At 49.8% G+C, this 22804-nt stretch overlaps 1 protein-coding gene across 7 annotated transcripts in view; it reads right to left on the bottom strand.

The window, feature by feature from the left end:
• Window positions 1–22804, bottom strand: part of GRID1 (glutamate ionotropic receptor delta type subunit 1) — a 687534-nt gene that overhangs the window by 645582 nt on the left and 19148 nt on the right. For 3 of the 7 annotated variants that reach the window (XM_086381181.1, XM_086381182.1, XM_086381186.1), the window contains exon 1: window positions 13981–20942. The exons of the other annotated variants lie outside the window; for them this stretch is intronic. Coding sequence is in view for 2 of the 3 variants with exons in the window: in XM_086381182.1 (XP_086237308.1) it covers window positions 13981–13984 (4 nt within the window). In the remaining variant the exon portion in view is untranslated. Of the gene's footprint in view, window positions 1–13980; window positions 20943–22804 lie in introns of those variants that run through there. 7 annotated transcript variants of the gene reach the window in all.

The following is a 22804-nucleotide window of genomic DNA, read 5'->3' as shown; positions in this document are numbered from 1 at the left end:
ATACCCTCTCAAAAAGAATTACCAAGTAGTGTGTTCCAGCCACCATAAAAATGAATCTAACAGAGAACAGATGAGTGGTCACCAGTGGCTGGAGGGAGGGGGGAGTGGGGAATGACCATGCATAACGGGAACAGTTTCTTTCTGGTGTGATAAAAATGTTTTGGAATTACAGAGTGGTGATGGTTGTACAACACTTGAGTGCATTGGAAGTCACTGAACTGTACACTTTAAAATGGTTAAAATCATCAATTTGATATTATGTGAATTTTACCACAACAAATGAATCCAAGAACAAATCCATGAAATACAAAAACAGCAGTGAGAAAAATGTTAAATCAACTGTTAAAAACCATCTACTGACTCTCATTAAGGGCTAAAATTTGGAACTAAAATTCCAGCTGGTCTCACCTTGAGTGGTAATAAGGTTTGGGTGTAGACACAGTGAAGGCATGTGAAAGTTCTTGATTTGTTTTGGGAAATAACAGAAATACCAATTGTATGATGAGAGACAAAATTTGGTTTTTTGTTTTTTTTTTTTGCTTTATGTTTTAGGTGTTTGAGAATTCTCAATGTTCAACAAGGTAGGGAAGAGAACCCCATCCCCAGGCACAGTCCTGCCCAAAATGAGAGCAGCACCCCCTGTTGAGAGCATTGCTTTAAAGAACAAAAACTGGGATAAAGACAATCCAATCAACACAATAAAAGGCAGGAAATGGGAAAAGCTGTACAAGAAAGCAGAGCGAATGAGAAACAATGAACTAGCAAGAATAACGGTCAAACATATCAGTAATCTCTTTAAATATAATTAACTTCCTCTAAGAAATACCTCAATAAATGCAGCAGATGTTTTAAATTTTTTACAGAAAGTTACAAAGATAAATACCTAGGAAGGTTAAAAATAATAGGATGAGACAGGCAATACTAAACAAAAGGTAATCCAGAAAAAGAAGGTGCTTATCAGACAAAATGGCATTCAAGGTGCAAAGTGCTCAAAGGAGAAGGCATGGGAACTTCATACTGATAAAAAGACAACAAGCCACACCAAAAATATAACAGTCCCAGCAAGTTATGAACTTTACACACAACTTCAAAATAGATGAAGCAAAATTCAACAGTAGTTAAAGAGAAAACCAGCCAATTCACAGTAGTAACGTTAACTTTTTTACTTCAGATTCAGTAGACAAAAAATAATAATATGGAAGATATGATATTTCACCTACAAATTTATCCAATAATATTTATTTCATTAAATACTTGAATTACATTCTAGGTTCTGTTTTAAAGTTTTGCATATATATTAATTAATTTAATCCTTGTGTGCATTTGTGCTCAGTCGCTTCAGTCGTGCCTGACTCTTCGCAATGCTATGGACTGCAGCCCACCAGGCTCCTCTGTCTATAGGAACCTCCAGGCAAGAATACTGGAGTGGGTTGCCACGCCCTCCTCCAGGGGATCTTCCCAGCCCAGGGATCAAACCTGCATCTCCTGCATCTCCTGCACTACAGGTGGATTCTTTACTGCTGAGCCACCAGGGAAGCCCCAATTTAATCCTTAGACAGCACTAAAATGTAGGTGCTACTATGATGATCATTTTATACATGAGAAAACTGACATCCAACCACTTGCCACCATTACACAGCCAGTGGGAGACGGACTGAGACTCAAGCCCCAGTGCTCACCCCAGAGTCGGCTCTCAATCCCCACTTCTGAGCCCTTCTCATAATACGTAACAGAAACAGCGCTGTCTTTTCCACGCACACCCAACTCACCACAGTGGAAATTTCAATGAAATCCTAGAGGAGAAAATTAATTAAAAATTTATTGTACCTTAACTGAGTCTAATGTAATCAGATTAGGGATTAACAATACAAAGAAACTGTCCGCAATCTATCTACTTAGAAAACTTGAAATATCCTTTTATACAATATATATGTTCTGGCTGAAGAGAACATGATGACAGAAACTCCAAACTATTAAAATGAATCTGAACTGGGCACCTGTTGGATTTGACCAAAATAGGACTCTCGGTAAAACCCTTTGAATAGTACTTCCCTGACTGGTTAAGTCCAGTGGTTAAGACTTTGCCTTTTAATGCAGGGGGTGCAGATTCGATCCCTGGTCAGTGAGCTAAGATCCCACATGCCTCGTGGCCAAAAAAAAAAACAAAACATAAAACAGAAGCAACGTTTTGGTTGTAACAAATTCAGTAAAGACTTTAAAAACAGTCCACATTAAAACAATTAAAAAAAAAAAAACCCTCATAGTCTTAGTAAACTAGGGATTGAGAGGAAGTACCATAACCTGATAAAAGACATCTCCTGAAAACCTACAGCAAAAGTCATACTTGATAGAGAAATTTTAGGATATTCTATCACTATCAATAAATAACATTGCCTTAGACGATGTGATACACCTGAAAAGAAACGTTGAAAAGGAAGAAACAAAATTGGCATGATTTGTAGAAAATATGAGCAGCTACCTATATAAGGTCTAAGAGAATCAACAAATAAACTATCAGAACTCATAGGAGAGTTCAGTAAAACTCCTAGATAGAAGATCAATATGCAGAAATCAATAACTTTTGTGTACACCAGCACTCCCAATTAGAAAATATAATACAAAAGAAAGCTCATTCATATTAGAAAAAAAGTCTATAAAATCCCTGGGGATAAACCTAATAAGAAATGTGCAAGGAATCTATATGAAGACAAATGTAAAACTTTACTAAAAGCAATAAAAGGCTCTGCACAAAGGAAGAGACACAGTATGCTCCTAGATGGTAACTCTCAGTGTGAGGAAATGACAGTTCTCACTTTGTTAATCTATATACTCAGAGCATCCAGCGATAGACACACGTTTTCATTTATAACTGCTAACACATGTGACAAGTAGCTAATGACTGTGTGTAAGAACTGCATTCATTTTCTACGCACTCATTTACTTAATGCAGTGTTTGAAAGTTTGAAGAAGGGTAAAATGGTCTGAATCACATGGACAAACTCTAAGAAATCAAAGAAAAATTATAATGAAATAGTAGAAGACAGTTTAAATAGACCATGACAGGAAAATTAAAACCTAGGGCCACAAAGTCACACAAGGGCATTAAAGAAAGAGACGCATGATTGGAAGAGCAGGGAAGGAGCATTATCAGACCAAGCACTATCGGACACAGTCCTACCTCGCTGGGGTGGGTGGTACTTGCGTGTACTCGGCTCCAGTAATCGGTGAACTGAAAGCCCCACGGATGTACGTAATGCGGGAGGCGGGGCCACGACTATGGGCGCATCTCAAGTTAGATTACAGGCAGGAACGAAGCGCGCACCGCATTACCCAGCAGGTGACCAGCAGAGCGGTAGCCCCAAAATAAGAAGGTACTTTTAAAACAATTGAATTTCATAGTTAGTCATCCTGAGAAAACTAACCTGACTGTTAGACATCCTTATATCTATGTTATAGTTTGGGCTGGTTTTATTGAATTAGATACGGAGGTTCGGCAGTCTAAAATCCCAGTGCTCACAGATTCCAAGGGCCTCACTGTAACCCTGGTTACTCTGTCCACTGCCAGAGACCCCACCCTTTGGCAAAATCATCTTTAAAGTTTATACACGCAGCAAATCCATGTGAGAACAGCAGCACACACACTGGTGGGCACCAATCAATCACTCACTGACAGGGCTCAGCCCCAGAGTGCTCTATGCTGCTTTTACAAAGGTTTCATCCCTGGGCTCATCAAGTACTGGATCAGAGGAGAGTGCCTATACTAACTGCACTTATAATGAGGTATTTGGATAAATAAATTGAAATGATATTTTTATTACCAAGGAAGGTCTGCTAAAATGGCATATGCCATGCAGGTGGTAGGAAAAGACACACAGCAACTAGGGAAATGCAAATTATGCTAACAACGAGGGACTGCCTATTAGTCACCAGACTGGCAAAAATCAAAAGGCTGACAACATCAAGTGTTGACAGAAATGTGAGGAAGTAAGTGCTCTTCTGAAACTGTGGGGTGGGAGTGCAAATTGATCCAGTCTTCCTGAGGGTAATTTTGCAGAAGATATTTTAAAAATTTTACCATGCCTTCTGTTCAGCCAAGCACACATGCAATCTTGGAATCTACCTACATAAATACTCATAAGCATGTATAAGAATTTTAATCACAATATGGCTTCAGTTCAGTTCAGTTCAGTCGCTCAGTCGTGTCCGACTCTTTGCGACCCCATGAATTGCAGCACGCCAGGCCTCCCTGTCCATCACCAACTCCCGGAGTTCACCCTATGGCTTACAATTATGAAAAATCAGAAGTACCCAACATACACCTACTGACGGGGAGACACACTGTGAGACTTTGTGTAAAATGCGGTAGATTTATGTGACGCAGCATACAGTGAGTTCACCAAGACATATCAGTTACTGAAAATAAGCAAGGTACAATGTAGTACACGCAGTCAGCAATATTCCAAACAGACAAAGCAAAACTCTATATTCCATTTTGTCTATTCATAAATGTAAACATAGAAAGTTATGGAAGGACAGAGCAATCTGATTCCAGTTTTCCATCAATGGAGGGAAATGGGACTTTTTTTTTCTTATAATTAGCTCTTAAGTCTTCGATAGTGAGAGGTATTTGTGTGTTATTTGTGACATCTAAAGAAACAGAAGTGTTAGGTTCAAGACAAAACTAAGGAAGCCATATGAACTCAACCTTGTGAAGACGCAAGTCTGCAAGACTAGAGGCTGGAAGCTGTGAACAGTGGTTCTCTGCATGGCTGGGTTCCTAGCAACAGTTATCTACTTTCTTTTGCTTTGGGGCAATGTCCTAATTTTTCTGTGATGTTTTTACAATCAGAAAATTTCAGAAAATCTTTTTATGTACGGATGTCCAGTGCCCCGCTGCTCCCACTGGGAAAGGTTGTTTGTAATTCCCTCACATTCTGAGAACTGGTTCAGGGACAAGAGGGAGCCCCAAAATCTGTGCAGCTGGCAAGACCCCTGCTGCCCATACCAGCCTTTCAGACTCACCATTCTTGCAAGCTGAGGAATCACTGGATCCGGTGACTCACTGCATGAGGTTTTGCTCTGCTTATGGCTCTCCCCAGGACCCTACCTATGGTTGGGCTCAGAACCTCCCTGTACTGTTAGGAGCTTGTAGGAGAATGAATCAAGGGCCTCAGATTGAGAGGCTGAACTTGGGACCTTCCAGGACACACGGATTGAGTGCCTCTCTTCCAAAGACCTGCCTCCCTGGGGTAGGTGGTTAAAGCACGAAGCCCCAGCTGAGGAGAAGCAGGGGTGCAGGTCCTCAGCAAATACCTGCCAGCATCTTCTTCCATGTGTGTGGGTAGATGCCAGGATCCCTTCTCACCTTCTGAAGGGAAATGATAAGGTGGCCGCCTGGCTCGCCTGCCCTTGCCAGCCCTGCCAGTCGGCAGCATACACACCGCCCACTGCAGGCTGCACTGGGCTGCCAAGCCTGGCCTGCCTCCACCCCCCTTTAGAGCCCTGCCATGTCCCTGAGCATCCCCAACCATTTCAGGACTTCAGGGACCCTCTGAGGCATGTAACTGTACTGTGGTTTCAAAGGATCACCAGCCCCCAGCAAGCCCAAGTGGCTAGAGGACAAGTACCCCCAACACATCACCGTGAAAACCAGGAAGAGGGAAGGACCAAAGCCTGTGGGCCACCTTGCCTGCAAGAGCTTTGGACAAAGGACCTCCTGTCTTTGAGTCAGAGGATGGGAGCAGGCTGGGGGGAGGAGGCAGTGAATTCCCCCATCTGGCAATGACAGAATGGCCCAAATGACCTTCAACACCCATATGTCACCTTCTGTGCCCATTCCCTACACTACACTGCTGACCCCTGACCAGTCAATTGGCAGAACCAGGAGGTCTGAGCTGCAGAGACCTAGGGGACAGAGCCCCACTGGTGACTCTGCTTCACTCAGCATTCCAGTCTCCTCCCCACCCAAAATTTGGACAACTCAAGATTCAACCACAAAGAGCAAGGGCCTTGATCTTCCTGGAGAACTTGGAGGGAGTCTCCCTCAAGGCCAAACGGGCCACAACTGGCTTAGCAAGTGCATCACCAGAGGATCCTCAGTGCCGCAGGACCCAGTCCAACCTCCAAGAGGGAGCCCATAGACAGACCTCTCCCCATGTTTTCACTAGGCATTCTGGGCACCTCTAAGTGGGACAGGAAGCACACCCAGAGCCACCCAGACAGGACTCCTACCCAGGTAGGTCACAACACAGTTGAGCCTAAGCAGCTCCATGGACAGCCGGGGTAAGTGACTCCAAAGCTCAGTTGCCACAGGAGTGTCCGCCTGTCCCCCACCTCCAGGGAGGTGGGCAAGGTGCCCACAGCACCATTTGAACCTGCATGGCCAGAGCGGCCCCAGCCAGGCAGGACTGGAGGGAAACAGACCTCCAATCTCCCCACAGTGTTCCCCAGGACTCTGGAAGCTGGGAGAACAGAAAGAGCCCAGAACTTGGGGTCAGCAGACCTGAGTTCTCAACTCGGCTGTCACTTCTATCCCAGCTTTGGGGCAGGTATGAGAGTCCCTGGGTCTGTTTCCTCATCCACAGACAGGTTATCCTGAAAAATAAACGCATTAATACTTGCAATGTAGTTGGCACAAAAATAGGTAACAAGGCTGCCTCCTCTCCAGAAAAAAAGGATATCAGGCCCACTGTCACTGCTGGGTCTTACTGTGGTGAAAGTGAAAGTCACTCAGTCATGTCCGACTCTTTGCAACCCTGTGGACTATACAGTCTATGGAATTCTCCAGGCCAGAATACTGGAGTTGGTAGCCTTTCCCTTCTTCAGGGGATCTTCCCAATCCAGGAATCAAACCCAGGTCTTACGCATTGCAGGTGGAGTCTTTACCAGTTGAGCCACAAGGGGAGCCCAAGAATATTGGAGTGGGTAGCCTATCCCTTCTCCAGCAGATCTTCCCAACCCAGGAATCAAACCAGAGTCTTCTGCATTACAGGTGAATTCTTTACCAATTGAACTATGGTAGGCAGAGTTGCAGAGAAGGCAATGGCACCCCACTCCAGTACTCTTGCCTGGAAAATTCCATGGACGGAGGAGCCTGGTGGGCTGCAGTCCATGGGGTTGCTAAGAGTCGAACACGACCGAGCGACTTCACTTTCACTTCTCACTTTCATGCATTGGAGAAGGAAATGGCAACCCACTCCAGTGTTCTTGCCTGGAGAATCCCAGGGACGGGGGAGCCTGGTGGGCTGCAGTCCATGGGGTCGCACAGAGTCGGACACAACTGAAGCGACTTAGCAGCAGCAGCAGCAGCAGGCAGAGTTGAATCAGACACAGGTCCACTGTCCAGGACGCTGGCCTTCTTGTCAGACAGGGATGACACAGAGAACAGAAACTGACGACAGGGCACAGGCCAGGCGGAGGAGGGGCAGTTCAGGGCAGGCCCTCAACACCAGAGCTACCTGAGTATGTCAGAACATGCCGAGTCCAGATCATTCACTTCAGAGATGGAGAAACTGAAGCCCAGGGAGAAGGGGACTTCCCTTAGGTCCCACAGCCAGCCAGCAGTGGCCTGGGACACAAAGTCGGCTGCCCCTGGCCTTCCCAGCCCTCACGGCTGGTTGGCCCCCTCACAGCCCTCCTCTAGTGCTCTGGAATCAAGGTCAACTGTCTGCTCCCGGAGGGGAGGCTGGCGAGGTGAAGGATGGGTAAGAATAGTCTGTGGAGAGGAGAGGAAGGGAGGAGAGGGAGCCATTCTGGAAGAGAAAATGGGGTAGACAGAGACCAGGGAGACACAAGAAGTAGCATGATGCGGGCCTGGGAAGCTGGGCTGGGGACCCTCTTCTATTCTCCTTCCCCTCTATGCGTGAAGGACAATGGGAGGTGCTCCAACGCTCTCTCTGGGAGTGAAGAGCTCCTGGGATGCTGCGTTCAGATGCTCTTCACTGTCAGTCCCCGATGTGGGTCTCCCCAGCAGATGAGAAACCCTGTTCCCAAACCACATCCCACTCCTGGAGCAGCTGTCCCCCCGGGGCTGAGTAGTGTGGGGTGTGTCGGGCCCAGCCCCCCTGACACCATGTCAGAATGCAGGTGAAAGGTCCTTGCATCGCATCTACAGAGCCCTAGGATGACCCCACTCCTTGTCTTGTTCCCCTACCCAGGCCTGACTCTGACCCCGCCCATCCTTTCCCAGGCATGGATACCAAGAGCTCCCACTAATAAGCCTCCTAAAAGTCTAAAAGTCTATATATGTTCTGGAAATTGATCCCTGGTCAGATATATGACTGCCAAATAGCTTCCCCCATTCCGAAGGGTGACTTTTTTCACCCTGCTAACTGTTTCCTCTGCCGGGCAGCAGATTCTCCAGTTTGATGTCCTCCCACTTGTCTATGTTTATTTTTGTTGCCTATGCTTTCGATGTCACATCTATAAAATCACTGTCAAAACCTATGTCATGAAACTTTTCCCCTATGTTTTCTCCTAGGAGTTTCACAGTTTGGGGTCTTACGTCTAAGTCTTAAGTGCATTTTGAATTGACTTGGTAATTTCTGTGTATTGCATAAGACACCGGTCCAGTTTCATTCTCTGGCATGTGGATATCCAGTTTCCCCAGCAACATTTGTTGAAGAGACTATCCTTTCTCCATTCTGTATTCTTGGCACTCTTGTCGAAGATTAATTAATTGTATATGTGTAGATTTATTTCTGGACTCTCTGTTCCATTGGTCTATGTGTCTCAAACATAAACAAACAAAAACTACTAATAATTCACTCAAAAATAGGCTAAGAACTTGAACAGACATTTCTCCAAAGAAGACAAACAAATGGCTGATAGGTACATGGAAAACGCTCAGTATCATCCATCACAGGTAAATGCAAATCAAAAATGCAATGAGGAAGCACAATTGCCAGAATGGCCATCATCAAAAGGAAAAAAAAAACAGACAAGCATCAGTGGGATATGGAGACGTTGGATCCCGAGTATAGTTTTAATGGGAATAAAAATGGTGTAGTTGCTATAGGAAACAGCACAGGGGTTCCTCAAACAATTTAAAATAAAACTGGCCTATGATCTAGCAATTCCACTTCTGGGTGTTTATCCAAAAGAAATGAAATCAGAATCTTGAAGAGAAATTAGGAAACCCATGTTCACTGCAGTCTTATTCACAATAGCCAAGATGTAAAAGCAACCTAAATATCCGTCAATGGACAGATGAACAGATAAATAAAATGCCGCATATCTGCATACTGCAATGTTACTCAGCCCTAAAAAAGGAAATCCTGCAATATGTGACAACGTGGACGAGCCTTGAGGACATGACACTGAAGGACACATGAGGCATATTTCCACGTGTATGAGTCAAACTCACAGAAACAAAGAACAGAATGTGGTTGCCAGGGGCTGGGAGGCAGGGAAAATGAGGAGCTGCCCTTCAGGGGTATCAAGTTTCAGTTATGCAAGATGCGTACGCTCCAGAGACCTGATGCACACCATGGTGCCTATAGTTAACAGCGCTGCACTGTGCTCTCAAAACCTGTTAAGAGGGTGGATCCCACGTTCAGTGCTCTAACCACAGCAATAAAGATTCGAATTTTTTTTTAATTTTTAAAGTTGTTTCCCAAGTGCCTGCTTCATTCCTGCTGGAGCTTCCTCCTCCCTCCTTCCAACACTGACTCCCAAAGTGTGGCCCCCAGCACAGCCGTCTACCCTGGACATCTCACCAGAAGGACCCACAGGCACCCAAACTCTGCGGTCTTGGCTGACCTCACGGCCTTTCCCTGCTCCTCCTTGACTGTCCATCCCAAGCGTGCCCACCCTGAAGGGCTAAGTTCAGACTTAGCCTTCACCCTGACCCTCCCCTTCCCTCACACCAATATCCCAAATCCAACCTCCATGCTCCTACCTTGGCTTCCAGAAAACCCTCATCATTTCCTCTCTGGCTGCGTTATCAGCCTCTCCAGCCCACCTCCACAAGGATAATCTCCCAGAAACACAAACCACCTCATCACATCACCCCATCTTCGAACCCCTCCCAGCTCCTCTCTGCTATCAGGTGAAGCTCTAGTTCCTCTCCTTGGGAGACCCACTCACCGCTCAAATCAATAGCCTCCTCTCCTACCAGATCCTTCCTCATGCCAGAGATGCAGCAAACACTAAGCATTGCCTACACATCCCATACAACGTCCCGCCATCCCCTATGAACATCTCCTATTCTTAACCTTAGACAACCTGGTCAACTCATATTCACACTTCAAAACCCCAACAAAAGTGTCCTCCAGAAGCCTTCTCTGACATCACTAGAGAACAAAGCTTTCTCCCTACTCTATGCTGCTTCTATGATAACCTCCCACTTATTCCACGAACTATAATTATTTGTTTCCATGTCTATCCTCGCCCTCCCCCCCACCCCCACCAAACTGGGAGCGTGTTGAGGGAAGAAATTGTACTGTAGTCATCCTGGAAACCCCTGCATTTAGCACAGAGCCTGCCAGGCAGTGAGCTCTCAATAGATGTTTTCTGAGAGTACAACTGAAGGAATAAATGAGTAAATCCACTCTAGCGCTGGATGCCAGCCACCTTCTCCTCCTCTCCCCTCCCCTGCCTTGCCTCCCGCTCCACTCCTCTCTTCTCATGTCGTGCTCAGCCCATCCAGGGCAGGACCCTCCCCTCCTGCATCTCTCAGGGCAAAAGCTGCGTCCCCTCCTCTTGGCCTCATGACCCCCTGGCCCCTCCTGGCTCTTCTAGCCGATCCATCTGCTTGACTGATGAACCGAACAACCTGCACTCCTTTTCCAGGAATGCGCCTGCCTTAAACTGCTTTGAAGAGCACAGCACCTGCACACGTATCAATTAAAATTATAATTAGGTGGTGAGAATATATAATTAAAATAACATGTTCCCTCTCCCTCATTTATTGCTGCTGCTGGCTGTCAGGTGGAAGTCAGCCAGTTCCCCAGCATGGGGTGGGCGCGTGGAAGGGATCACTCTTGTCTCTGAACATATCATGCTTCCCTTCCTGGTGTCTCTTCTGGCAGAGGAAGCATATTGCCAAGGTTGCCCTATCCAACTCAGGTGAGAAGGGTTTTCTGTCACTTGCTCAGTCCTTACACATTCCCTGAACTTTATCATGTATGGTTCATGTCACAGGTCAGACTTTCTCAGGCTTCCATGTCTTTGTACATGGAGTGCTGTCTGCCTAGAATTCCCTTCTCCTACTACATGTATTTTTAAAAAACTCCTATTCATCCTTCAAAACCCAATTCTGATTTTCATCTGTGCTGGGTTATGGGGACACAAGTAGGGAAGGATGCAGTCCCTACTTCAAGACACCCACAGTCCTGAGCATGATGACCCCCATCGTCCAGAGAAGTCAACTATTAGAGGCTCTCTGATCTTGAAACACTTCTGGGAGACTCAGGATGTGGCTAGGTCTGCAGAGCCTCCTCACCCTCAGTCCCTCCCCAGATCAGTAACTGCAGGGATGCCTTTTCCAGAACACAGGCCTGCAAGATTCACTGCCATCCACAGACCAGCCAGTGGCTTGCCAGGTAAATCTGTCAAGCAGTGTGTCCTGCTAACGAGAACAGGAGGAGTGTGGCTTTGCTATTGGATGCTGCTTGCTTGGCAGAGATTTCTGCAGCCAGGAGCAGTGCCCAGCACCCAACACACCCCACTGCAATATTTATGAAGTCCTGTTGTTGGCAGAGCATCGGGAAAATCACTCCTTGCCTTTTTAAGATTAAACTCACTTTGACTTTTGTTGCTGTAACCATTAATACCTGAGTGTGTTAGCTACCGTCAGCTCCAGCAGGCTGATTTGTGGGCAGCTGGGCTTTGCCTGGTCCCTGTGTCTCCTTCAGGACATGGAAGCAGGGAGAGACTCAGGTATTAAGCGCCTTGCAGGTGCAGGGTGCTCCATGGGGTACTTTACATATGCTATCTTGGCATTCCCAAAATGGGTTTTCTGAAGCAGTAATTACACAGAATGCTATTAGGTGCTCTGCCAAAGAAAGTTCCACGCTCAACTGGGCCTGCAAATGCTGAGCTCACAAAAGCTAATGGACTTCTTGACTGCAGGACTTCTCAGAGCCTTAAATATGCCAATGCATGTGGTGATGTCTCCAAGAGAAGCATCTAGCTGGGTCATGTGTTGTTTCTTCGATAACATTTTGTAGAATCAGTTGTGCAGAACTCAATTTGTAACATGCTGTTACTGTATCTCATTCCTCAACAGCCGAGGAAAGTAGAGCTGTCCCCATCTTAGAAATAAAGACAGATTCATGAGGTCTCCGCCATTCACTGCTGTATCCCAGAACCCAGCCTGGAGACCAACGCAGGGCAGGCACTTGACACACAATTAGGAACTGCAGCTCAGGAAACGATGCCAGGAGAAATGCACAAGTGGGAGAGCGGGGGCAGCCTTCTGGAAGTATCTGACTCCCAACTCCCTGCACTTCCCATGACTGCTTCTCCAAAATGAGAGGAGGGCCCCTCGCCACTTTGACCTCCCCAGGGAACCATGAAGATGGGGTAGGAGGTACAGGCACCTGGCCTGGTCCTGGCCCAGGGCAAACTAACCCTTTCGCAGATCCTCCCAAAGTTCTGTTGAGCATGGTTTCCATGGAGCCTCATCAGCCAGTAAAGGGGCAGGAATCCAGTGGCCATGTGAACATCACACATATTGATCACAAAGGTCAACCCTAATTGGAGCCAGGCAGTTGGCAGCGGCTGTTTTACTTTTCTGAAGCCAGTGTTCGTCATGGACAACTTGAGGCTGCCCTCCTGGGAGTTTGATCACTGGACTTACTAGTCCAACATTGTGTCTCAGAAGGAGATTTTTTCATTACACATTCACACTAAGAAAACACTAATAGGGCTCAACATGGCACGTGTAGATACTAATTAGTTTCCACTGTAATCCCTAACCCCTAACCCCAAGCCAAGCAGACATTCAGGTATCAGAAAGGGTTGGTGACTGAATGAAAAAACTGTGACACATCAGAGACAGGAGGGCAGGGTGTGAGAGCCTCCAGGATAGTCAACGTTCCAGAAGCAGAGCCACAGCACACGGAGCCTGATGGTTCAGGGGCTCTTCTAGAGCCCAAACCAGAAGCTGAAGAAGAAATCCAAACATGTGTCCACAGCCTGACCACTCCACTGTGACCCACTGGGGCTGCATCCCACCCACAGCCTGACCACTCCACCGTGACCCACTGGGGCTGCGTCCCACCCACAACAGCTCCATGCCTTCCCAGACCTGGACTAGCTCCGCACAGCATCCCCTGGGGGACAGGAGCCCTGTGGTGCCCCCCGCAATCCAATCCGCAGGCTGCCTTTCATTATAGGCACTAAAGTGCAATGATTAGGTGACAAACCTCATTTGCCAGGAGGCAACATGCAAAGTCATAACCAGGCCTGGCTCCATGGGAACATGGCTATAAATTGTTTCTGACAGTTGTTTTATTTCATGCAAGCATTGCCTATACACATTCTAGAAAGACCCTGTCACACAGCCCACTTGACTGCCTGGCCCACTCTAGTTGACTGCCTGATCAGTCAACAAATGGACTGACCACAAGCCCAGGCCCAGCTATGAGGAATGCAGCCCAGCCCCTAAAAGAGAGTCCACCCACCCCTTGTGAGTGTGGACAGGACAGGACCAGAGGCTGACTCAGGGTGTGGCAGGAGCCAGGAGCCTCTGATCCTTGAGGAGTCTATGGCCAGGGCGCCTACCCCTGAGACACTGTGCTGTAAGGGGAAGACGGCTCCCAACCACAGCTGAGCCCCAAGTACACTACCACACAAGTCCGGGTCTGGTGGAGACACTGACCCGCCTCTGAAATCCCCCCTGGAGCTGTAAAGGTGACAGGCACTGTTCAACAGAGGAGGCCTAACCCAGTCCTGAAAACAGCATTATGAGGACGAGACCCATGAGGAGTGCTGCCATGGTGGAATTCCTCAGTTCCGAACGACTAGCACACTTACTCATTCACTTCATTCGGCTCACAGTCTTTTTCTTTCCCTTTGGGAAGTTTTTCTTCCAATTTAACACAGTCTTGGAAAGATGAGAAGCACACGGCCAGTGGGGACACCCTTAGGTCCGGTAACACCAATCGTTCAAGAATGGGCACATGACTCGGGCTGGGCCAATCAGGACGCTTCCACCCCAGCAGCACTGATTGGTTCCTGGATGGACACATGACCCCCACTAGGCCAATCAGAGTCCTCCAAGGTCGTCTTCCTTGGAGTGAATAGAGAAGGGGTTTCTTATCCCCCTACCGTGGAATTTTTGCTAAGCAAGAAGAATGACTGACATATGGAGGAAGCCTGGCAAAAGAATGAAGTCAAGCAGAGTCACAAAGACCTCACTCCAAAGTCCAGGATCCAGTCTTTCCTGAGTCCCCTTTTGGCAAAGGCCAAAGTGAACTGGATCCTTGTTCCATACTACTGAAGGAGCCCTGACTGGAATTCACTGGGGAGCTTGCCACCCTCTCTCATTTCAGGAGCCCACTCGCTATCAGATCCCCGTGGTGCCTACTCCAACACCTAGGGGAGCCTCCCCTGCTCCTCTTTTCTAAGCTCAGTCCAACCTTTAATGTCCAGCATGGAGGTCCCCCCACGTCAGGGACTCTCCAGGCCCCAGCTGAACTAACCACTCTGTCCTGCTTCTCCGTTACTTTGTCCAGCATGGCTCTCACCTTGCCCTCCCCTTTTCCTCTCCCTCCACCGTGAGTTCCTGGAGCTCTGAGGCCGGGCAAGATTGCCTCTGTGTTCCTCACCACACCCAGCACACAGCAGGTGGTTGACTCACGCCTGCTGCTCTGATGTGTGTTGAGGATGAAGACAGGACCGGGTTCAGTGAGCACCTCCTAGGATCATGTGTCCCTTTAAATTCACATAAATACCGGGGGTGCCGGGTGCTATGTCAATCCCCATTTTACAGATGAGGAAAGTGAAGCTCAGGGAGCTTGAGTAAGACTCAAGGTCAAGTTGGTAAGCGGCAGAGCTAGGGTTCAGACCCAGCTGGTCTGCCTCCAAAGTGCTGCCTCTCACTCCTCCTCCATTAGATGGCAAGCTCCATGAATCTGCCATGTCCACCACCAACCCAGCAGCCAGCACAGTGCCTGGCCCAGAGAGACCCCAGTGAACATCTGTGGAAGCGAAAAGATGCCCCCACCAGTACCACACCTGGCCATCTCCTAGGAGCCTCCCAGGAAAGCAGCCCTCCAGAGAAAATCCCCATAGAAGGGGAAAGGCACGAGAAGGCGGGAGAGGAAGAAGAGGCAAAGCGTGGGGGACAGAGAAGTGTGCCAGAGGCTGGGCCACAGCACCTCAGAGCCCCATGCAGGAGGGTGGGCTGAGTGAGGGCTAGGGTAGGCACATGCCTGCCCTTGGGGATGGATTTGCTAATTATCCAGATCCGGTGATTACTTCAGCCACACTAATTAACCTGCTGCTCCCAGGGGTTCCAGAGTTCCCGAGGCACCCTGTGACTGGGCCAGGCAGCCCCGTGCTGCAGGATGCACACGGCGGGAGGGGGTAGGACTTCTCCCACTGAAGAGGCGGGTCCAAGGCTGGCCCTCAGGGAGGGCCACACTGAGCACCCTGGGGACAGGGCAGGTCACACCTAGCCCAGGAAGCCATGAGAATGAAAGAGGGAATGTGTAAAGGAGGAAGAAGGCTGGGAGTCAAGGAAAGAGAGGTGACCTCAGGAGGGAGGTGTGAGGGTGACCCTTAGGAGATCACAGGGCAGTTTCCTTCACCAGGATCTGGCAGCCAGCTAGGAGGTATGCAGTCTTTCATGCAACCCACACTGACTGGGTGCATTCTGTGTGCCGGGGGTTAGGCCAGAAACAGGGAACCCAAAAGGCAGCAATCCCTGCCCTTCAAAAGCTTCCATTCCATATAGGGTGGACACACAATAACAAGGTCAACCATCTAGATTAATGGCACCTTCAAAACAGAGGAGTATCATGGAGTAAAACAGGACACTGAGGGGCGAGCTGGGGGATGGGACAGGGAGCGGAGGGAAATTCTAGAGAGTGTCAGGGAAGAGCTCTCAGAGGTGGTGACGTTCTGAGCAGAGACTAGGGGGGAGCTGAGCATGAACCCCACAGGTATTTTGAAGAAAAGCACCCCCTGAAGCAGACAGAAGGCTTTAGGGCATGTGATCAAGAAGTGGCATGGAAGCCACAACCAACATGAATGAGTGAAGGGAACAAGAGGGCATGCACGTGACTGCTAACAGGGTGGGAACGAATGAGGGGGAAATGCAGGGAGGATGAAGCACCAGACAACCAAAACACTGGTCAATAACTCCAGAGCAAACAAAATGGTATAAGAAAGGCAAAGGCCGCCCCAGTCAGCTCAGGGCGTTGACGCAGGGCTAAAGTGGTCAACCTTTCCAGGCAGTGCTCATCTGCCATAATGATGATGCTGGAGAGAGGGGAGACAGGAAAAGCATGGGGATGGAGCCCCAGATTCCCCGCCTCCAAAGTGAGAAGTCAAGGGGTGCAATCCAGAGTGTCCCAAGGAACTGTGCAGGTAAACACCCAACATCCGCTAAGACGGGACAGGGGCTGTGCTGAGGGTACGAAGGCAGGGAGGAGGAGCTGCTGGTCGTCCAGCCTGGTAGAAGTCGTCAACTCTTTTAACTATCTGCGTGCATAATTTTGTTAAAAAATAAAAATTAGGGAGGGAGAGAGGGAGGAAAGATAGGAAGGAGGGAGGAAGCAAGAAAGAGTGGCAAAGAACTTCCTGCCCCCTGTACCTTCCAGGGCAGCCAGAGCCTGCAGGGGCAGAAGAGCAGAGCTGCTGGGGAGGACTGGAGGCCAGAGGGGCTGCCTGGAGGAGGTGGCCCTGGAGGACTGCATGGAGGATGCCCACGAAGGAAGGGAAAGGCAGAGCTCTCTGTCCATCTAGCTCGGGCCCCTCATAACTGAGAACATAGGTGGGTCCCCTGTTCCCCTCAACTCCAGGCCTCTTTCATCCAGTCCCTATAGCAGACACATCCATGCAGCTCCTCCAATCCTATAAACTCTCAGAGGGCTTCCATGCTCTTGGGCTCCTCAGGCTCTGTAGGCTCCCAATGCCCACCTCACACCCCTGTCCTTCCCCCAAGACACTGCTCCTTTTGCCTCTCAACCTTTGCACAGGCTGTTCCCCATCCCTTCCCTAGCAAAGCCCTCCTTATGCTTCAGGCCTCACTGAAGACACTGCCTCCTGCAGGGACTATCCCTGACCCTCCACGTCCATCTTTCAACATGAGCCCTTCAGACACAAGGCAAAAGGGAGCAAGGTGTTCTGTGGACAGAGAAAATCCTACTGCTGACACAGAGATTCCAATATGACATGCTAGCAGATCCCCCAGGGCCTCCACTGCCCAACTAAACAAGCCAGAAAGACAGCAGAAAACCCTGAGGCCAACGGCCCACGTCAGCCACATCCCCTCCCACCAACGCGTTATCCGTGCTCAGGGTAAAACTGCAGCCAGTGAAGACCGATGGTTCTTCCCTGCAGGGCTCCCAGCCCCCAGCCCTCTCAGTCTGAGCATCCCCTTTCTTACATTTTCCAGAACTATGGGACTTCTCGCCAACTGTAAATACCAGGAACACTGTGAGAGGCCACATGTTGTGAATCGTCAGTCACATCTCACAACACGTGGTCTCTCCCGAGGGCTCAACATTTACATTTGTGGAGTTGGAACCGCCAGCAGTGGGAAAGCACCCCATTTCCCCATCCCTGCCCGCCCAGACAGTGGGGCACTGGGCTGAGGTTCTGAGCTGAGTCTGGCTTCGAAGGTGTGGTTCTGGGGTTCCATAACAGGGGACCTTAGCTTGGAGGGTCTGGGTGGGGTGGCTTCCCCACTGGGTCTCCTGGTCAGAGACTTCTGAATCTGAAGCTCTTACTCTGAGGCATCCATGTAGAGGTTTGGACCCTGAGGTTTCACCACAGAGATTTTTAACCTGGGATGCTCTACTGGGATTTGTGAGCCTGGTTAAGGGGTCTAGTTTGCTGCTGCTAAGTCACTTCAGTCGTGTCCGACTCTGTGCGACCCCATAGACAGCAGCCCACCAGGCTCCCCCGTCCCTGGGATTCTCCAAGCAAGATCACTGGAGTGGGTTGCCAGTTCCTTCTCCAATGCATGAAAGTGAAAAGTGAAAGTGAAGTCACTCAGTCGTGTCCGACCCTCAGCGACTCCATGGACTGCAGCCCACCAGGCTCCTCCGTCCATGGGATTTTCCAGGCAGGAGTACTGGAGTGGGGTGCCATTGCCTTCTCCAAGGGTCTAGTTTTAAGTGTACTAATTCCAGAAGCTCTCTCATGGCATGGGAAGGGGTTCTGAGTTCAAGGTTCTATGCTAAGGAAGCTTATAGAAAAGAATTGCTCCAGGCTTTTCCAGTGGAGGGGCTAGAGGGGGTGAGAAGGAGCTGGACCTCCTGAGCCTGCTCATCCTGTTTGCTCCTGAACCGTCAAGGAGATTCTCACCGTTTCCCCCAGAGCTGTTAAGAGACCCTTAGCTGACTCCAAACACAGTGCCCGTGGACTGAAAGAACAGGGAGAAGAAGAAAGCACTGGAGGAGGAAGGGGGCTCACTGCCCTCGTGCTCAAGGGCACATCTCCCTGAGACTGTGCTAGGACCCCCACTGCACACCTGCCTGCCACAGACAGCAGCAGGAACAGAGGGCAGCAGCTCACCAAGGTCACACAGTACTTGCGGCTGATCCCAGGCGCCGATTTCAGTAGTGCATCAGCCGTAGGCTAGGGGAACCAAGGAGGCTGAATCCCACTGCCTTGAGTGCAGACACGCGTGCACACACACACACACACATCCCCCCAGTGGATCCTCAGCCAGTGGCTAGAAGGACCCAGGAGTCTTTTTCTGCAACTCTATGGCCTGAGTAGGGCAGCCTCACCCAGGTAAGAGGTAGGTTGACTTAAGACTGGGTCCCAGTAGCTACTCAAGTTGGTTCTGAGACAGGGCCAGGGCCCCAGGACAGAGCTGGGAGGGCAGGGCTGGAATGCCCTGGGTCTGAAGAATAGGAGCTTTAGGCCTGGTCAGGCCCACACTCCAGGAAGCCCTGCTGCTGCTGCTGCTAAGTCGCTTCAGTCGTGTCCGACTCTGTGCGACCCCATAGATGGCAGGCCACCAGGCTCCCGCGTCCCTGGGATTCTCCAGGCAAGAATACTGGAGTGGGTTGCCATTTCCTTCTCCAATGCATGAAAGTGAAAAGTGAAAGTGAAGTCGCTTAGTCATGTCCGACTCTTAGCGACCCCATGGTCTGCAGCCTACCAGGCTCCTCCGTCCATGGGATTTGCCAGGCAAGAGTACTGGAGTGGGGTGCCATTGCCTTCTCCTAGAGAGTCACATTACTCCCCTGCTAAGAGCAGCCTGACTCAGACCCCTGTGCACCGCCTCAGCATTTAGCGGTCGTCGGCAGAGAGGGAGCCCTGTGAGCTGTAATCTCTTCCCTGAAGCCCAACATGCAGAAGCGCCGACCACAGTAAAGGTCTTCTTTGACAGTCATGTATATAAATGCTTGCTTCTCTGAAAAGCACCAGCTCTTTAAGGATAAAGATCATGCCTTTCCTTACTGTGTGTCCCCAAGTTCAGGGCCAAGTCCACAGTAAGCACTCAGGAAATGAATGCATGAATGAATGACCATTTCCTTTCCAATATCCTGATGGAAGGCTCAACAGAGAAATTTATAAGCACAGGAATGTTCTCTCTGCCACAGTCAGTGACGCTGATGGCTTTGTACATCACTTGTGCTCTGAAAACCTTGTTCTGGAGACAAGGAGATGCTCAGAATTCCATCCAGGAATTTGGGCTGGGTTTTCTGTAGACATTTATTTACTTTTTTCTAATATAACAGAATCTCGCAGTACTCCCCTGAAGCCACCTTATATCTAATTTTCTGAATTTCTAGATATAAAATAAATCATTATACAAAAAAAATCTGTATCTACAGTGTATGGAACAAAAGGAGATTTCAAAGCCCATTAACTCACAGAGATAGTATGTTACTGGGAGAATATGGGCTGTATAATTAAAACAATTTAAATCCGATTATAAGAAGACAGTGGGCTTTACTGCCTGCCACCATCTCACTAACGGAAAGAAAAACAATATCTTGAGGTTTTTTTTTAAGTTACTGTAAACTTGTGAATTAGGACACGCATGTACCACCACTCCACGGCCTTATGTTACTGATGAGATGAAACACTCCTTGCAGAGAAATATCCCTTACAGAGAAGGTAAGCCATCTTCAGCTGAGAGATGCTGGCTGAGTATACCGTCTGGTAGCGGAGGCCCCCAAGTCAGGAAAGGAAGTGGTCCCCGTGTCAGCCAGCGTGAGAGTGGGTTCTCTCTGGAGACGCCAACCTCACGGTTAGTGATACCTGGCTCTCCCTGCCCACTCTCTACTGAACTCCGGAGTCCAGAGTCTGAGGAGGGAAAATACCAGAGGGCCTGGGACAGGGAGATGGACCACATGACTGTTCACAGCCCCGCCAGGAACAGCTCCTACTGTGGAAGTGTACGTCTCTTTTTGTTGGTCTTGGCTGTTCCGGGTCTCATTGTGGCCAGTGGGATCTCTGATCTCTGTTGCGGTGCGCAGTTCTTCAGCTGCAGTGTGCTTGGTCTTCAGCTGTGGGACCTGAGAGCTTTTAGTTGCAGCATGTAGGATCTGGTTCCCTGACCAGGGCTTGAACCCGGGCCTCCTGCACTGAGAGCTCAGAATCGTAGCAACTGGACCACCAGGGGAAGTCCCAGAAGTGAACATTTCTAAACACAATCTGAACTGGAGAAGCAGCCAGGGCTGTAATGAAGTAATCTGTGATGACGAGTGCCCCCACGTGCTCATCCACTGGGAAGCAGGATGGAGTCACCTTCCACATTCCTCTCCATCGCTAGGGGCTGGAGTTGATGGGCTGGTTCCATTGCACATCAGTGCCATCAGGAAACTCTTAAAGAACACCCATGCCTCGGCCCTACCCTGACACGTGAAATCAAAATCTCTGGGTGGAGCCTAGGCCCTGACCCTTGCCTGAGGTCCCTGAGGATGCAGACGGGTCTGCGGTGTTCACATACACTTTGCACAATGGCTGGCACAGGGTCAACCATGGCAGAGCTGGAGATGGGGAAGAGAGTGGTGGCCCCTTTGGGTTTTCCCACTCCTGTGAGTCTCTCCTCTCTCAGCTCAAGGCCCCGATCTAGGTGTATGGCTCTGAGCCCTGATTTCTCCTCTAAGCTCTACAGCCTGCACCCCATGCTCACCTCAGGGGTTCAAATCCCAGAGCTGGAGTCACTTCTGCCAGAACCACAGAAACGAAGTTCTAAGAGCCCTGCAGACCTTGTCAGACGGTCAGCACCCTCCTCCTACATCCAGCAACCCTGGACAAGTATCCTGCCTTTTCACATCCCTAAGCTTTCACTCAAGCTGTTCCACCACCTGGAGTGCCTGCTTCCCTTTCACCACCTAAGTAGCCCTCATCCCCCAGTTAAGACTCTGCTCAGGAGTCACTTCTCCCAGGATGTCTCCCATGGCTGCTCCCTGGCCCAGGCTAGGGAACCTAAGAGTGTGATCTGTGCTTCAAGAGAACGAAGCCGACCCAGGGCCTGTGGGAAAGCAGATGCCGTGACTAACCCAGCCTGGGCCAGGGAGCAACCAAGGGAGACATCCTGGGAGAAGTGACTCCTGTTCCTACCACACCCAGCTCTATGGCCACAGCAGACAGGACGGGCAGCCTGCCAGGACTGTCGAGAGAAAGAGCAGTCTTGGGTGGGCTGAAAACCAACCCATCAACCCTGCCCAGCCTCATGCCCCACACAGAGACTCACATTGCCTCCTCGACCCTCACCACCAGCTTTCTCCAGCCAAAGTTAATAATTTTAAAGTAATTAAGTCCAGCAAACCGTAACAGATTAAGTAAGGACTGCTGGTGGCTGGCAGAGCTAAGCAGCCTCACCTCAGCCTGAGCCCACGTGTGGAGGGCAGCTGGGTGGGGACTGGATCCCAGGTCCAGCCTCCAGGGGCCTAACCATCGGGGGGCAGAGATAAACCTCTCTGAGCAGCCAGCCGCCTAATGAGACTGTCAGGGGACTTCTTAACGATATTAGGCAGAACCCGGGCTCTGCCCTACGGTGTGTGGAGGATTTCTATTCAATTACTGGTTCGGGGGCAGGAGGCAGATACTGCCTGGGAGGAGTGGGGAGCCTCTGCCGATAAGGTAGCACCCCCCTGGCACTCCTAGTTCTGGCATGGCCAGCCCAGACTCCCAGGATCCACAGTGGCCTGGGACAGTGTTCCCACCGGTCAGAAGGATGAGCAGAGATGGCCCGGAGTGCAGGGCAAAGCCAGGTCTCTGGCTGCCAACCCCCGGACACCTGCTCCTCCCTTGGAACCTAGGTGAGCTCCCAGGGGTGGCCACAAATGGGCCACCTGGAGGAAGGGGACAGAGATGCCTGCACCCCTGCCCACAACAGGTGTGTGGGGATAGGAAAGACCCCCCTCCTTCCTGGGGTGGGAAACACTGATTCTGGGGCCAAGAACTCTGCAAACACCCCTGCACTTGCAGGGGGCCACAGAGCAGTGAGTTCCACTTCCTGGGGATCAAGCCCTGCTCCCCTTCAGGACGTGGGCGTACCAAGGAGTTCCAGGTCACACCACACCCCCAGGAGCCCTCAGGACCCCCAGGGAGGGCTCAGACCCCAGGACCCCTCCTCTCTTCCGATCCCCAAGTTCCTGCCCTGCCAGGCTGGCCCCCACTGTTCCCTCACTGCCCCAAATGCCACCACAGCTCAGCT

Source organism: Bos grunniens, chromosome 28 (genome assembly GCF_055505025.1).
Source record: "Bos grunniens cultivar Pamir isolate PY7600 chromosome 28, Bosgru_T2T1.0, whole genome shotgun sequence".
In the NCBI taxonomy this organism is placed as follows: Eukaryota; Metazoa; Chordata; class Mammalia; order Artiodactyla; family Bovidae; genus Bos; species Bos grunniens.
Note: the sequence above shows the minus strand (reverse complement) of the source record. Positions and strands in the feature narration are given on the sequence as shown.